At 62.1% G+C, this 17,269-nt stretch overlaps 1 protein-coding gene across 3 annotated transcripts in view; it reads left to right on the top strand.

Moving 5' to 3' along the window:
• The first annotated feature begins 12,793 nt into the window (after window positions 1-12,793).
• ACSBG1 (acyl-CoA synthetase bubblegum family member 1) overlaps window positions 12,794-17,269 on the top strand; it is a 41,040-nt gene continuing 36,564 nt past the window's right edge. For 2 of the 3 annotated variants that reach the window (XM_044230827.1, XM_044230823.1), the window contains exon 1: window positions 12,811-12,872. In XM_044230827.1, the coding sequence (XP_044086762.1) occupies window positions 12,811-12,872 (62 nt within the window). Of the gene's footprint in view, window positions 12,873-17,269 lie in introns of all 3 variants that reach the window. The other variant, XM_044230828.1, reaches the window with a different exon arrangement.

Genomic DNA, 17,269 nt, shown 5'->3' with positions numbered 1-17,269 from the left:
TCATCCTAGTGGAAGGCTTCCGTCGGCTTCCCTGAGAACCCAGCATGCTGGGCATCTGTACCCGCTGTCGAATGCCGGCTGGGGGATGTCAAGGGCCCCAGGCGTCATGGGGGGTCCCCCAAAGGTCGCAGCTCCACCACGTGGGGTGGGTGGGGAAGTATACACCTGTCATCCTCCCTTCCCAAACCCTCTTGCCGCCTCCCGCTGGCGATGGGAGGACTGGGGAAGCTGACCTTGTGTATTTGGGGCCCAAATACAGAAACCATGGGGAGATGCGGCCTGCGCTGAGCCACCGCATGAGGCTCCTGGGCAGGTGCGTGGACCAGATCGGTTCTGACTTCCCTGTGCCGGCGGGGAGAGGCCTAAGGAGCAGCCCCGCCCGGCAGCCCAGCGCAGTGAAGCGTGTCCTACCCAACATGGTTATGCGACTGCCCAGCGCCGGTCTTCTGTCCCAGGAGCCCTCCGGAGAGCAGTCTCTCCCTGGGGAGGGGCCGAGTGACCCCGGCAGAGCCCGCCTCCCCTCCTGGAGGCCAGGGATGAGGGCATGACCTGGAATTGGCCACCAGGTGCTCCTTTCTAAGACACCAGGTCCCACGAGACTGACCCAGGCGGAGGAAGGCCTCCAGGCAGCTGTCGTGGGGCTGGCAGGGCTCCCGGGCGCTTGGCCTGTTTCTTGCTCCTGGCTGCACGGCCCCGAGAGCACCCGGAGGGACGCAGCCCGTAAAGCTGGTGTCTGGCCTCCTGCCCGTTCTGCAGGTCTTCCCACCGCCCTTGGGTAGGGGGTCCCGGGTCTGAAGGCAGCTAATGGAAAGCGAGGGGAGGGTTCGGACGCCAGGCCCTGGAGCCCTCCTGCGCCAGGGGAGACCCTACCCGCGACTGCATGTGGGCAGGTGACCCGGGAAACCGTGTGCTGTGCAGTAGAGCCGCCTTCTGCCTCCGAGTCTGACGCGTCAGGAAGAGCTATCTTGTTCTCAGGTTTTCCCAGGGCATCAGCCAAGCATGCCCGAGCTCACAGAGCTGGCCAGAGCCACTTTCTGGTGCCCACGGCCAAAAATGCTCACCAACGAGACCTATCAGGGAACTCGACACCTACCTCAGGAAGGCATGCGCAAAAATGCCAACAACCACCACTTCTGGATGATGAAATTCTGTGTAACTTTTATTTTCTTACTCTGCTTTTCTTTGTGTGTATCTCTTTTTTTTGCATGAGCATTTATATAAAATACACTTAGGGAAAAGTCATTAAAAATAAGCAGGTTTAGGGGTGCCTGGGTGGTTCAGTGGGTTAAGCCTCTGCCTTCGGCTCAGGTCATGGTCCCAGGGTCCTGGGATCGAGCCCCACATCGGGCTCTCTGCTCAGCGGGGAGCCTGCTTCCCTCCCTCTCTCTGCCTGTCTCTCTGCCTGCTTGTGATCTCTGTCTGTCAAATAAATAAAATCTTAAAAAAAAAAACAAAAAAACCCCACAGGTTTGGATCTCTGAGACCGGGCCAGGAAAACAGCAGTGTCCACCCAGAAGGCTGCTGGGTTTGCAGAGGTGCGGACATGGGGCCCCTCGAAAGTTCTCAGAGCCACGGGGTCCAGCCCAGCAGCCTCCTCAGCTGTCCCTCCCTTGTCAGGACCCTCCCCGAAGTCCTGTTTGCCTCACAGAGCGGGGCCTGGAGCTGAGCATGGGAAGAGAGACTGGAATGCCATCCAGTGAGGTGTCTCTGGGCCTGGGGTCAGCAAGCCCACAGGCCTTGGGAAGGCCACACAGGCAGTGAGGACAGGGCCCCAGAACACCAGCACGTACTCCTCCCGATTCTCTGACCCTCCCAGGGCTGTGGGCTGGCAAGGGAAGGCCCTCGAGGCACTTGGTCAGCCCTAGGAGGCCTCCGTATCTTTGCGTAGCTTGCGTGAACGCGCTGTCAGGAGGACCGGACGTTGGCTTTGGGCTGGTCCCCGCAGGAGGCCTAGCTCGCCAGCTGGAGGGAAGGCACCATGGCCGGCCCCTCCTCGCCGAGCTTCACGCCAGCCCAGCAGCGCGGCCACGATCGCCCTCATTTCCCCAGTGAGGAGACAGACCCACGGCTTACCCCGGGTCACAGACTGCGAAGATGGGGACACCGGCAGGACCCCAGCCCCATCCGAAGGATCCAGCGCCCTCCGCGTTCTTCCCAGTCCGCCACACCTGCCTGTGGCCGAGGCGGAGAAGGGCCGGTGCCGGTACAGCCGAACCCTCACGTGACCAGCGCGAGGACGTGGAAAACCTCTTCAGCTCCCACAGAGTCTTGGCCTCTTTCTTGTCTTTTATGAGGAGGCTGGTTAGCTACAGGGCAAACATTTTGCTCAGTTTCTGCAAAAATCGTATAATCCACCTCCACACCCTGAGGAAATGAAGACCGGAGTGGCCCCAGCTTGCTCAGGGTCACACCGCATCTTCGTCCCGAGCCCCCCTCGCTCCCAGACGAGCCCCGTACCACAGCCAACAGAACGCCCTGACCACTGTCCTCTGCTCTCATTCTACTCCAGGACAGTTAACATAATTATATTAGTCGCACCCAGCGCTCACGGCGAGTGTAGGCTCAGGGATCGGAAAAATAAACTCCTTACTACGCTATAATGTCCCACCAGAAACACACCGACCCCAAGTACAGGGCTCATCCAATCCCCACACAGTGAACACTCCCCAGTAACCCCGGTTGGGGGTCGGAGCAGCCCCCACGGCCCCCCAGCACCGCACACCCCCGCCCGGGGAGCCGCCCCGACTTCAAGCACGCGGAGTCGCCGTCCCTCTTTGTGAACGTGGTCTGAGCGAGCGAGTCCGGTAACACGTGTCCTTCTGTACTCGCTGCTTTTGCTCGGGGTGAGCTTGGTGAGAATTACCCGTTTCGGTCTGACAGTAACGCCTTCTCTCCGCCACTGGGTGCCCCGCGGTGTGCGTCTGTCTCCCATTCTGCTCGCATGCGCATTCAGGGTGTTTCGGGTTTGGGGCTAGTGTGGCCACGGATCGTGCGTGTCTCGAGGCCACATGTGTCCACGTCTGTAGGTCCGGCCCTAGGGGTGGGACCTCCGCGTGGGTGTGGGTGGCGCTGCTTCTCCCCCTCCCGGTCCCTTCACCCCATGAAAACCTCAGCTTGGGGCGTGGAGACGTCCCTGTGGGCGTGCGCAGAATGGGCCGAGGGCCGCGGCGGGCACAGACAGGCCGCGGCGGGCATAGACAGGCCGCGGCGGGCACAGACAGGCCGCGGCGGGCACAGACGCGCTCTAGCGGAGCACTGCCCCCGCCCCCGCCGCCCCCAGCTCCCGAGCGTCCGCAGAGAAAGGCTCCCCGAAGAACCCTCCAGATAACCCTTAACAGATAAACAGAGGCCCCACCTGCAGGCCGGGCCCTGGCTCTGTCCAGGCTGCTGCTTGGTGATAACCTGCTGGGCCTGCGCGGCCTCTGGGGGTTGGAACGCCCTCCCTGCCTTTGCGCAGCGTCCCCCTTGCCCCTGTGTTCGCCAGGCCCCGCGCATTGCCCACTACAGGGAAGGCGCTCGGTGAGTATTTGTGGGATTGAATTTAGCTTTCTAAAATGCAAACACACTGGACATGGTCAGCAGCCCCCTGTCTGTCCCCATGTCTGTCCCCGTGACTGCTGCGCTCAGGGCCCTTCCCCCGTCTCCTGACTCTGTGTCCGTGGTCACATCTCCCCTCCTGTAGGCCCTGCTGCCTCCCTCTTATAGGGACCCCTATGACCACATTGGGACCCCCGATAATCCAGGATAGGCTCCTATCCTGAGGTCCTTAACTTGAGCACACCGGCCAGGTCCCTTCTGGCGTGGATATTAACATATTCGCAGGTTGTGTTAGGACATGGAGATCTTCCGCGGCCGTAATCCTGCCCCAAACCCAGGAACTGCCTGGTGGGTCCACACACACGCTCTCCTCTCCCGGCCCACATGCCCCCGGGTTCTCTGAGCAGCACCTCTCTATTCCCACAGCCTCGTTCCTGGAATTCTCAGACTCAGTGCCCCCGACCCCCTGAAGAGCCCCCTTCACCAGGGAACCCCGGAGCTGTGTGCATGGATAACGGCTCCAGCAGGTGGCACTTATGGGCTCAAAGTCTGGCTCCGTCCTGTGCTGTGTGACCCCAGGCCAGGGTCCTCATGTGTAAAATTATAATAACACAGTTTTTTTTTAAGGTTGTATAAGGCCTAAACTAGAGAATGTGCATAAAATGCTGTAGCATAGAGCATGATAAAGAACAGCTTGATTCAAACAGTGGTCCCATTTCCATGGTTACTGATGCCCAAAGCCCCCTTCCCAGCCAGGCTGGACTCCACAACGTCAGACCTGTGTTCCTCATCCCCGTGCCAAGTGGCCAGTCCTTAGAGCCACTGGGAAAAGCAGAGGAGCCCCAGACTGAGCAGAGGGGCTGGCGTAGCTGTGCAGGGCAGGGAGCAAGCCTCCATGGAATGTACCAGAAGAAGCGGGAGCATATAGGGGTATCTGGGAAGGCTTCCCAGAAGAGGGGAATGTGGGAAGCCTGGAGTGAGGGGAGGCAGCCCTCCCCGCGTTGTGCCCCTTTCCATCACCTCTCCAGCCTCCCATGGCCCTGTGGCGTGAATGCCCGCTCGGAACAGGGGTAAGCCCAAGGGAAGACAGTTACAGATGCTGAGAAGGTCCCTGGGGGTAACTCGCTCCTCTCTGACCCGGGTCCTCAGAAAGGACTGATGGACGCCGATCCCGAGCCCCCAGCTCTCTCCTGGGGCTCCACTCAGTCTTCTTGGGGGTTGGGGGCTCAGAGTCTGACTCTGTTCTGCCCCAGGGAGAACTCCATAAAGGCTGGATCTCCTGAAGTCCTCCATAGCAAAAACGGTCTATTGGGGTGATCAGACTCTTATTTGGGGGGGGGGGAAGCTTTTCAGACTCCTGGGCAACGGGTTTAGCTGCGGCTGTACCTGCCCTGAGCTCCATTCAGGGGGCTCCCTGAGCACAACAGACACTCACCCCCCGCCCCCCGTCAGGGAACCTCCCCAGAGTTCCCAGCACGTTCGGCAAGCCCTCCCTGTGAGCTCGGGTGCGTCGGGACGTGGCTCCAATCAGAGGGCCGAAAGCTGTCAGCGGAAGGGCCAGGAAGGAAGCCCAAGTAGGGGTCTCACCTGGCAGCGCCTTCCGTGAGCCAGTCTGGGCTGGGTGCGATGGCCCCCGAGCCCTCTCCGAGTGAGCTCCAGCAGCTTCCTTCACCGGGAGGGCCTGGGCTGGGGCTTTCTACCACTTCAGGACCGCCAGCGTGTGCAGCGGCACGTTGAAGCCTGCGGGCCCACGACCGAACCCGAGCGCTTGTGTCCGGCCCCAGGTGAGCCTCCTGCAGTGACCCCAAGGGAGATGGCGCTGGGAGCTGTCTCCCGGGCTCCCTACTAGTGACAAGGCATTGCCACATGTCCTTGGCTTGCGTTCCGTGTTCCATGTGTCTCACACCGAGGGCAACCACCTCCCGAGCTCCACCAGCCCTGCGGGGCCAGGCCCCGCAGCTGGGAGGTCAGACCACACGGGTTCTGGCCTCAAGTCTGTGACAGTTTGCTATGGGACCTCGGCACATCCTTGCCTCTCAGAGTACCCCGTCTGCACGGCGGGGTTACACGGATGCCTCCTGGCAGGGCCATCCTGACACACATGCGAGCCTCAGGCACGGACACGTGGCATGGTTCTGGCCCGTGGGACACCAGCGTGACCCTGCTCCCCTCTCCCGTGTTAGGGGGCCGGGCTGCCGGCCCCAGGAGGCCAGGATGCGGCCCCTCACACCTGAGCACTGGGGCACCTCATTGCTTTCCGGCTGGTATTCTCTGGACATCAAGGAGCAGGGGCTGGACAGGAAAGGGTCAGAACTCGAAAGGCCCCAGCCTGACTCTGCTAGAGACGCTCTCTGTCACACCCTGCTGCCCGGCCTTGGAGGCTGGCCATTAACTACAGCACAGCATTCGAGCAAAGGACACCCGCTCCGTGCCTGTGTGTTCAGTCCCAGCAGGGACCAGTGCTGGCCTCCCCCAGGGCCTCGGGCCCATCCCCTGGCTGCCCAGGCCACGTGCCAGGACTCCAAGGCCTTGGTGGGCCATCTGCTGGAGAGGCCACAGACAGAAGCCGGAGGGTCCCCAGACCCTGCCCCCTGCTCCCTGACGGGGGTCTGCGCTAGGACCTGGGAGGGAGGGGGGTGTGCCCAGGGCCTTTCCCCACACGGCCCAGCTTGCGTCCTCTCTCTGGGCCTCAGTTCCCACAGGTGTATCACAAAGGCCAAGGTGCCCAGGCCTGGCACGCACACACCTCGCCTGGGGCAAAGACTCACTAAATTTTCAGTCAGTGAAGCCCTTGGAGCTCCATGGGCCCAGCCGCGGGGAGGCCCTGAGACAGGTAAGCACATAAATGTTGCTTCATAAGTGGGGAAACTGAGGTTCTGGGCCACAAAGACCTCTCCCAGGGTGGTGCAGGGTGCCGCCGAGGCCTGTGGACCCTCATCTGGGGCTCCCTCCCCAGCCCCAGCCCTGCCCCAGCTCCAAAGGCAGCTGGCGTGGGCTGCGGCGAGGACCTGAGCCACAAGCTGCACACCCCCCACCCCCTCCAGGAGGACCTGCCCCTGTCCAATCTGCAGCTTTCTCGGGACCCAGGGTAATAAAAACAACGAACACTGACTCCTGCTGGAAGTTCCCACGGCTCTCGGCGCTTTCTGTGTGATTAGCTCACTGTGAGCCGTGAGACGGGTTATTAGGGCTCCATTTTTCGGATGAGAAAACTGAAGTGCAGAGAGGTCACATAAGGTCACACAGCTTGTGAGCAGCGGTGTCCTCCTGGGCTCCCCAGAAAACAGAGCCCGAGGCAACGCTTCTGCCCTGAGGCTTTGTTGGGCTGCACTTCTTGCGGGGTCGGGGTGGGGGTAGTTAGGCGGAAAGTGGTGGAAAGCAAATGCAAGGTAGTGAGCTAGTGGCCCATTGCGGTTCAGGGAAGCAGCTCTTGGTCTCAAGCCCGTGGGATCCCCGGGCTCCTCCCGGTCTGGTCTGTCTCCACGGGAGGGAGCGGGTGCCGACAGTGTCTGGGAGCTCAGGGTCCGCTGGGAGGCACGGGGCCGGGGCGCAGAGCGGCAGGTCCCCCCGCAACCTCCCCACCCCATCTCCCACGATGACTTGTTAACCCCGCCTTGGAGTACATCACTGTGTGGTCCTTGTTCCTAAAGCTAGTTTCTGCCCCTGGCCACCAAGAGTCCCCATTTTATAAATGAAGAAACAGACTCGGAGGGGGGTGACTTGTCCTGGGCTGGGTCGTAATCCTACGCCAGGGCTCAGGCTCTGCCCCGAAAATCCCAGCCCTGTGGCCGCCGGTCTGGGCCTTCCAGGTGAAGGCAGAAGGAAAGGGGTTTCCTCTGCGGACGGGCAGGCCTCCGCTGATGCCCACCTGCTCCTCAACCGCCAGTCTCCTCCCTCAAAGGGCTCGTTCCCCGGCAGACCCCCGCCCCCACCCGGCTACGCACCCGCTCGTCAGAACCCAACGCATCCCGTTCCTCAGCCCCAGCTCCGGGGAAGCTCTGCCCCGGTGAGTCTGTGAGACCCTGGGAGAGGGGTCTGAACCTCAGGGACCCCCTGAACCCCTCTGATTCTGTCTGGAGCTGGAGGAAATGCAGCTCAGAGCAGGGGACCCAAAGCCCTCCTGACCACGGGACGCAGGCACAGCCCTGGCCACAGGGCCCTTGGGTGCACAGGGGCCTGGCAACTGGGCCCTGGGCCCCAAGGGCCTGCTAAGGGCCAGGGCAAAAAGGTAGTTCCTGGGGGCGGCGGTAGTTCTTGGAGATGCGGCACGTGGAGCTGCGGCCGTTCTCCTGAGCCCACGGCTAAGAGCAGGCAGCCTAAGTCAGGGCCCCAGAGCGTAGCATGTCAAGCTTTAAAACACAAAAACGATGCCCTAGGAATACATACACATGGCATCAGAAAACAACCCAGAGGAGTCGATGCTGAAAACAGACAGCAAGGCTGCCCCAGCTGGAGCTGCAGACGCGCCCGTGGGCTGTCCCGTTTCTGTTTGTACCCCTGTGTCTTGAGAGGGCTCCACGGGGTTAAAGCCTGCATCATCTCCCGCGGTCTTGGTTCATCAGCGGTGAGGGACACCCGGTAGGACACTTAGCTCCCCCGGCCCCTGCCCATGCTCAGGCACTGTGCTCCGATCGCCGGCTCTGTGGTCTTCGCCGACAGCTCTGAGCAGCGCCCTTATGCCCCCCACCGCGCTCCAGCCGCGTCCATGGAACCCGGGAGTCCTCCGCGTCGCTGCGGGTCCTAAGCCCCCCTCTCACCCGTGTGAGGCTCTGGGCAGCCGCTCCCTGACGCTGGCGTGCTTCAGAGGAAGAACATGTACACCCTTCAGTGAAAATTAAACTAGATTTCCCTGGCTTTTTCTATAGCAGATTCCAAAGTGTCCCCTGACCCAACGGAATATGTGGAATGGACATTTTTTGGAAATTTCCTGGGAATTTCAGCGTGCCTTGGGAAACACGTGTGTGGAACCAGTCCTGCTGTTGGTGACGTCACTGACAGAAAGGCTTAGGATGGAACCAGCATCAGGCTCTAGATTTTAAAAGTGGGTCAAAGTCAAGAGGACTATTTAAGGGTGCAGGAGGCCAGAGGTGTGCAGACCTGGAAGACTGCGATGGTCTGGAACGAAACAAAGTTGGCCTCGGTCCTCCAGGCAGGGGATCCGTAGGGACATGCACACTTGGTTTTTCCCCAGCTGTTCACAACGTTGCCACACTCACCTTTGTGCCAGGATTTGTCTTTGCAGGTTGTTTTCTTGGCACTCCAAACCGCCTGTCCTGCTGCTCTGTGTCCGCCCTGACCAGACGGCAGCTCTGTGGGTGCGGCCACTGAGTCAGGAGCAGGCCTGTCCCAGGGACGGCCCCTTGTGCAGGGAGACGTTTAGGAAAGATCCTAAAGGAGCTACCCAGCAGCCGGGGTCACACAGAAACTCCGCCTTCCAGGAGCGCGCATTCTGGCGCATGGGTAGATGATAAAAACCAGAGCATCCCAGAATTTGGTGGTGGTAAGGCGCACACAGAAAATAAACAGGAAGGGGCGGGCGTGCTGGGGGGAGCTAGGTTCCAGCCCGGTGCCTGGAGAAGGCGTCCTGAGAAGGCGACATCTGGGCAGGGCTGAGGGATGTGAAGGAGAGACAGCCAGTATTTGTGGACAGTGTGTTCCACACGAGGGAACACCGTGCAAAGGCCCTGAGGCAGTGGGAACGGCAAAGAGGCTGGTGTGGCTGGGGGCCCAGCGCTTGTAGGAGGTGCTGGGACTGTGGCTTTAATTCTGACAAGGGAAGCTTTCGGAAGGGTCTGGCACAAGAGCAATGCCTCTCAGCTCTAACCTAACCTGAGTGGCCACACCCCTGCGCGCGGCTCCAAGACTCCCCTCTGCTCCCTCAGGTCCAGGCCTGGGAAGGCCAGTCGTCCACAGCCGGTGGGGGCAGGGGCTCCACCCGCAGCCGGCACACCCGGTCCCCCGGATCCCTTCCAGGACTCCTCCTTCCCGCACCGCTCCCGCAGCCCCACCCCCTCATTCCCTCAGTCCAGCGCCCGCCCCCTCATTGCCCTTTCCCTCTTCTTTCCCAAACCCGCCCGATCTAATCTCCCAGAGAGGGAAATGCCTTCTGTGCGCACATTCCCACGGTCTCGTTCCAGGTCAGTTGGGCAGGACCGGTGGGGGGACCCTTGTTCCCCAGGCCCCAGTGCAGGGAAGGGGGCAGAGACCAGGCTATTCCCGCAAATGCAGTGGTGCCACGAGGAAGCCCCATTGGCTGCCTTTCCGTGCCGGGCACCTCCCCACCTTGTGATTCACTCCTCCCCCACGACTCTCCCAAGTCGCCCCTCCAAACCCACCCCTCTGCGGCCACGCGCAGGCTCCCGGGGCTAGGGTCCCTTCCCCAAGGTCGCTCAGCCCCAGAGCACAAGAACGGGAAGCTGAACCGTGGTCTGTTAACCCCAAAGCTCAGGGCTTTCCTCCTGCTGTGCTTGCTCACTGTCCGATCACCTCGGGGTCTGCTAAGGGCTAGAACCCTGTCCCTAGAAAGACGGGGACAAGTGGGGACACACAGAGCCTGTGATTCCAGGAACTTCCCACACCCCCAGCTAGGAACACACCTGTACCACCACAACCCCCTCTAACCTCTGGGCCTGGAGCATCCTGGAGACACCCTAATGCCCCTCAGCAAGCCCTCCCCACCCCACCCTGCGCCCCGAGTACCGAGTACCGAGCAGAGGGGGCCCTCCAGCTGCTGCAGCAGGAGGAGGGAACTCCCAGCCCACACACTCAGGGGCGAACTGCGGCGTTCTTCCTCTGTAAGCCTGTGAAAAGAATTGTAACCATCTCCCCTCTTCCTCCTAATGGCAGAACGTTCCGTCTGTCCTTGTCCCCAACACTGTCATTTCTAACTTTAAGCTGAGTCCCACCGCAGCAGCACCACTGTGGGGGCTTGTCCTGGGGGGAAGGGCTGACGGTCCAGGCACCGCCACTCGCTGCAGCAAACAACCTCGATGGTGCTCCCAGGACAGGGGGCGGGAGAGCCAGACCTCTGGTGGCCGAGGAGCCCGGAGGGGCGGCCCTCCCCGGGGCCACGCAGGGCCGCGTACAGGAGCGCGGACGCTGCTGCAGACCACGCCGGCCGCCGGTGGGTAGAGGACGCAGCCCCCAGCCTCTCCCTCACCCCGTGTCCCCCTGCGTGGGCCTAGCTCAATCCCGCGGACATCCGCACAGCTCAGCTCAACCAGGCTTGGCCGCTCCCCGTCCTTCCCTTCAGCCCTGAGCCCAGCACCGACCCTCTCTGCACAGCCTGTGCCCTTGGTCCGGGGCCCAGCACGGGGGGGCCAGCAGCCTTTCGCGCCAGCCGCCAGCTCTGCCATCTCCCCAGGGGGGCCGCGGCTCTGAGGAGGGGGCCGCCCAGACCCTCCCATCTCTGGGGCCCGGCACCATCTCCTCGGTGGCCCTCAGGGGCCTTGTCATCTCTACCTCAGAAATGGCCCAAGGAAGCCCCTCCCCGCACTCCTCCCCAGGGCAGCTCCCTTCCTAGGACCCCTGAAAATCTGGAGGAGGAGGGGAGGGGCAGGGTGTCCTGGCTCGGCCCGTGCACACCTCCTTCCAAACCCTTCCAGGCCCTCATCTTAGCCAAGAACTGGACATCGTTCTCCGACTCTGCTGCCGCGCGGCTGCGGGCTCCCCGACCACCACGGCAGGTGCGGTCCCCTGGCACGCCCGAGCTCAGACACAGGCCCCCCCACCGGTCACCGTCCCTGTCCCGGTGGCCAGTTTCAGACCTTTACCCACATGATTCAGTCAGTCCAGCGGAGGCCCAGGGAGGGACGGGGACCCACGCAAGGTCCCAGGGCAGGGGGCAGGAGTGAGGGTTCCGGCCTCAAAGCCAGGCCCTGGGGCCCCGTCCTGAGCACGGCGAACAGCGCCGGCAGGCAGCACCCCGAGGCCGGAGGCCGATGTCCGAGTTTCCCCGCACACTGCCCAGCTCCTCCTCGTCCCCCTGCCGCCACCTGCATCCCAGCGACCCGGCGGACCCACCGCCTCTTCTGGGGTCGCCACACAGGGGTCGCCGCCAACAGCTCCTGCATGGGATTCCCACTCGTGTCCCCAGAACTCACGCCCACTCAGAGCCCCAGAGTGCGTCCTCACTTGGAAGGACGGCCTTTGCGGACGGGCCCATGAGGACGACGTGGAATGGGGTCAGGCGGGCCCCAGTCCCCGGGTGGCCAACCTCGTGGCAAGGACAGGGTGAGGGACGTAGGCACAGACTGGGGTGTGGCACCTCCAAGCCTGGGCTGCCCAGGGCGCCAGCAGAGCGGGGAGAGGCCAGGGAAAGGCTCTGCTGGAGTCCCGGAGGGGGCGCGGCCGGCCGAGCTCCGGAATGGGAGACGATGACCTTGTGCGTTTCATGCCCCCCATTCTGTGGTGCTTTGCTCCAGCCTCCTTCAGGGACCTCTACACAGTGGGAGGGGGGCTTTCTGGGGTCCAGAGGAAGCCCCCTGTCCTCCCTGCCCCGCGTCCAGCCGTCCTCCGCGGCCGCAAGCCCATCGGAGCCCTGTGTGCCTTCCGCAGAAGGGGAGATCCGTGCTTGTATTTCGGTGCCCTGGATGCTCTCCGTCCTTGGTCCCTCTGCTTTGGGCCAGTTGCCTGTGACAACGACAGGACAGTCCTCAGGGCGGGAATGTCTCTCCTGCCCCGAGACTGGGCTTCTGGAGGACAGGAGTCAGGGACCCCCTCAGCTGGCCCTTGTCTGGGCAGGGCCTGGGCAGGGAGGTCTGTGGGGGGGGGGGGAGACTGCCAGCCGGGGCTGGTGGGGCAGACGGCGAGCTCCGAGCTCCGCAAGGCTGCAGGCTGTGGGCCCTGGGGGCAGCAGCCGTGGCAGGGTCTGGCGCACTGGGGGGCTGGGATCCCCTTCTGCTCCAGCGCTGCCTGCAAGGCCAGCGAGGACAGTTGGGGGGGCAGTAGCCGGAGCCCATGGGCCAGGCTTCCGGTAGATTTGCATCATAAAGAACGCCGCTCCATTGAAATTCTCCTAGCCTCCAGCGAAACAAAACTGCGAAGAAAAGTGAAGTTTTCCGTCCTGAGCAACTTCACCACCAGGAGCAGGCGCGGTCTGAGCTTCTGAAAATAGAGAGGAAATGGGCCTCTTGGGGCCGCTCCGGTCGCCGCCTCCCAGCCTGGGGCCCGCCCCCACTGCCCACTCAAGGGCAGCCTCCCGCCCCGTGGGACACCCGCCGCAGAGGCCACGCAGCTCTGGAGCTGGACGCGGCCACCCCGGAGGAGCCCAGCATGCCGGACAGTGCGGGGGCCCCGCAGGCCAGCGGGCCCGCCCGGGAAAGCTCAGCCGCCAGGTGAGCCGTCAGTCCCGTGTCCGAGCTCTGGGCTGGGGGCTCTGCCCGGGGTCCTGGGGCAGCTCTGCTCTCTGAGCCTCGGCCTCCCCATCTGGGAAATGGAAGGAAGGGTCCGGATGGTCCGTGGAATGAGCGCTGGCTGGGACGGGAGTCCTTTGAGCTGTTCCTTGGGCCCCCCGGGCTGTGAGCCAGGGGCTGCAGTGGAATGCGGGAAGGACCCCTCAGTCCTTCAGAACCTTCCCTATCTCCCCAAGGGCCCTTGGCTCATGGAGTCGATAAGAGGCGAGGACGGGGAGAGCTCGGGCTGGCTGTGTGACCTTGGCACGTCCCTGCCCCTCTCTGGGCTGCGGCCTCCCCGAAGCCCTGGCGCTGTGTATCCTAACAACCCGCGATTCAGAGGAATCAGACATTTGCTGGCACCCACGCAGACCCAGGCCCTGTCCGCCCAAGGAGCGGGGGCTCCTGAGAAGAAGGGACCCAGTCCCGGCCACAGAGCGCTCAGCCAGGAGGCAGGAGAGGGCAGACATCTCCAGACATTGTGCTCGGTGCCCAGAAGGGGCGCCGGCCGCTGGGGAGGGAGAGACTTCTAACTGGGGGCGCCGGCCGGTGAAAAGACACGCAGAAAGTCGGGGACTTCAGGGATGGGAGAAGTCGGGGCGCCCGCTGTGTAGGGTCCGAGGGGAACGAAGGGGAGCTGCCAGGTCTGAGCGGCAGCGTGCCCGGCCCCTATTCTACCGAGAGAGCGTAGGAGAACAGGACGAATGTTAACGAGCCTCAGAGACAGAGGCCCCTACAAGGGCTGGGCCCTGCGTCTCCAGGGAACCCTCCAGAAGTGGGGGGTCCTTGCCCGCAAGGCCACGAGTGCAGGAGGTCCAGCCTCCCTCCCTGGACATAGGCCGTATCCCGAGGGTCAGCAGGCCCCTTGAGGTGGCTGGTGGATCAGCCTCACCCAGGGGTAGCTTCTGGACAGCGCTGCACACGGGTCGTCCCGGCATCCGCCTCCATCCTGGGAGCGATGCGCTCACAGGCGGGCCTCAAAAGCTCACCCTTTGACAGGAAGCACCAGGCTCTGCTGGTTCTCTGGGTTCCCCATGCCCGCGGACAAGCAGTTGGGGCGGGGGGTGTCAGGAGCCCAGGGTTTTCTGAGGTTCGCCGAGAAGGTCCATGGGGACAGGGGTGGCCAAGGGTCCTGTGCACGTCCTTCAGAGCGGCTGGGGAGCAGGGTCCGCAGAGGCTGAGCCTGGTTTGTAGACACCGGGAAAGGGAGGCCGTCAGACAGGGACAGAGCCCCCGTTGGGGAAAGAGGGCTAAAAGAGCAGTTACAGGACCTGCCCCTCTGCCTTCTTGCTTCGAGGCTCTGGGTAAGTCGTCTGGCCTCTCTGAGCCTCAATCCCACCCTTCGTGCCCACGAAGACGGACCCTGACCCCCGCTGGCCTTGCAGAGAAGTCGGGCAGATCCCGTAGGCTGGAGAGGATGGCCTGGTTCCGGAAGCAGAAGGCCATCTCCCAGGCACAGGGGACATCCTGGCAACACGGGGAACTCTCTTAGTGGTACGGGGGGATGCTGGTGGCAGGGGATCTTGGGTTCCCAGCACGCTCTGCTCCGGACCTACTCTGACCCTGGGCAGTCTGGCTGGCAGAGCCTCCGTTCCGCCGTCCGTCCAGGGACTGTGATACCGCGAGACCGTGGGCCAGCTCTCCTCCGGTAGCCCGAGAGGGGCCTTAGCTGCCCACCCTGCTCCCAGGACTGCAGAGGGGACAACTGGAGGTCGGAGGGGAGAGGAACTGAGAGCCGGAGGAGGGAGGGCGCACCAGCCAGACCCACGAGAATTCCCTTCTGTGCCGAGCTGATGGCAGGCCTGGCGCTGGGCCTTTTGGGCAGGGTTGAGGGGAAGGAGCCAGACCCAGGCCGGCAGAGCTAGAAGCCGTGGGGCCGGAGCAGGGTCCCCTTGAGACCGAGGTGGGAGCCATGCCGGACGTCGGGAGCACCACTGGGTGTGTGCAGAGCCCCTGTTCGAGTCTCTGTCTGGTACAGAGAGCAGCTGTCCGAGGCTGAAGCAGCCCAGCTTGGAGGAAGGCCTTCAAAGGAACCGGGGGGAGCAGCCATTCTGGGGCTGGGCGGTCGTGGACGCCCAGGGGGCAGGCAAGGGCACCGCCAGGACTGAAGGTGTGGGTGAGGGGAAGTCAAGGGCCTCGTTAGACCGGTCAGAACGGGCTAACTTCTAGGTCTGGACGGGCTGGTGTGGCCAGATGAGGGGTGGCTGCGGCCGGAACAGCTGGCCCTGAGGAGCCCCGAGAGCACAGAAGCAGAGGAGAGCCCAGTACGGGGGGAGGAAGCTGGCGGGGTGGGCTGGAGGCTGGAGGCCAGAGACGGGAGCCTGCAGGGCCGAGTCTGGTCCAGGCAAGGACAGACCACACTTGCCCTGGGCTCCCAGCTGCCCCTCCCGGCAGGGCCCACCCAAAGACTGGGTGCAGAGAGGTGGCCCGCGGGAGCCAGGGACGTGAGGCAGGCCCGGCCCCAGCAAGCCTGGGGAAGGAGGCTGTTCTCCCTGACGGAGCTTCCCAAGGAGGACAAGGGGTGAGCTCCCCATCTCTGCCCTGGGTAAGCCTAGGAGGAACAGTTCAAATGCAAATACTAGGGGAAGGATACAGGCCTTCGAAACCAGGGGGGCTACCCAGTACCTCCAGGTTCTCCCCGGCCTCCTCCCTGCTCCCCTGTGTACGAAACACGGCTAGGGCGGGGCGTTTGGTTTGTTGTTGCGGCATCTTATTGTTTTTCTCTGCTTTCACAAACACACGTTCACTTATGCAAAATCATTCATCACTGACGACGTCAGGCCCTGTGCTGAGTCCGGCAGAGTCATCACGGAAAACCAGGCAGGCTCTTGACCTGAGGAGTGAGTTTACATCCGTGCCACGAAGACCCACGTCACACTGTAATTGTGCAATGACCTATGGACTTGTCATTGCGAACGTGCCACGGAGGGACTCAGGAAAGGGGGGAAGGGATGTGAGCAATGACACCAAACACTACTCGAAAATGGCTAAACTGGCACATTTGTGTTACATATGTTTTATCGCAATAAAAATTGTCTTTAAATTGTTGGTAATATTTTTAAGGAAATTATGGACAGCACATAACAGATGTCCAGCCTAGGCGTGACAACCCCTTAGGAGAAGCAACACCTAAGCTGAGATCTTAGGTGTCGAGGAAGGGGTGATTAGGGGAGCTTTCTAGGAAAAAGTCACAGCACATGCAAAGGCCCTGAAATGGGAAGGAGCTCGGAGTGTTAGAGACTGTGCAAGGCCAGTGGGCACAGGCAGAGAGCTGGAGTCTACATGCCCCAGGAAGGCTGGTGCAGATGCCAACAGTCCCTGGGCAAAGGGCACATCAGTAGAGTCAGAGTCCCCGGTCCCGGACACCTGAATACAGATCCGGATGCCTTTGGGAAGCAGGTCAGCCCAGGCCAGCCTTGGGACCTTGCAAGGGATGCCAAGCTGTTGGCTGAGGACACCAGAACCTAAGCTGGCCTAGAGTCAGGACACTGGGCCCAAAGCTGACTTAATCTGTCCCCACGCAAGCCCTCGAATGGTAGACCCTCAGGTCACTGGGGGTTTTTTTTAGGTCACTGAGTCTAACCTGCTCCCTCACAATGTTCATAAATTATCAACCTACCCTGACTTGAAAGCTCCAGTGATAGGGAACTCACTACTTCTTTGTCCCTGCAAAAGATGTGGTTTCATTTAGAGAAATCCTACATCACTCTCTCCACCCAGGCAGTCCTGGCCCCTTGCAAGGGAGCGGGTGAGGGACACTTGAGGTCAGGGCTGGGATGGTGCTTTGAAAACTGTGAAGGTCATGGCCACGGGAGGGACGTACGGGACCGAGCTCAGACTCTAGCCCCAAGCAGCTGTAAACTAGACTTTACATATGCAGAACCTAATAGGTTGCGTCCTGTATTAATGGAAGGAAGTTGTTTACAGCGTGCGACGCACGAAGGTGAGTAGGACGTGATCAGTGGGCTCGGGGACATGCTAGAAACACCGAAGGTTTCATCATCCCGGAACGTTCTCGTACTCCCCGACAGCCCGCCCTCGCCCCCTCTTACGTCAGCAGCCCGTGGGAACAGACCCTGCTCTGGCAATTTCTGGACGCCCTGTCAATGGGTCACACAGCAGGTGCCTGTTCCCGCCTCCCTGCGAGACTCACCCTGTGGCTAAGTGTTTCTGCCGCTCACCCTTCTGCGCTGCGGGGTGAGCTCTGCTCCGCGCTCTTCCACACTTGGATGATCCTGTCTTCCGGACATTTGGGCTGTTTCCAGATTGAGGATTTTATGAACAGAGCTGTAAGGAGCATTCTTGCCGAGCGTGTTTTGTGACGGGCGTATTTGTTTCCT

This window comes from Neovison vison, chromosome 13 (assembly GCF_020171115.1).
Source record: "Neovison vison isolate M4711 chromosome 13, ASM_NN_V1, whole genome shotgun sequence".
NCBI lineage: Eukaryota > Metazoa > Chordata > Mammalia > Carnivora > Mustelidae > Neogale > Neogale vison.
This window is presented reverse-complemented; position numbering and strand designations above follow the sequence as displayed.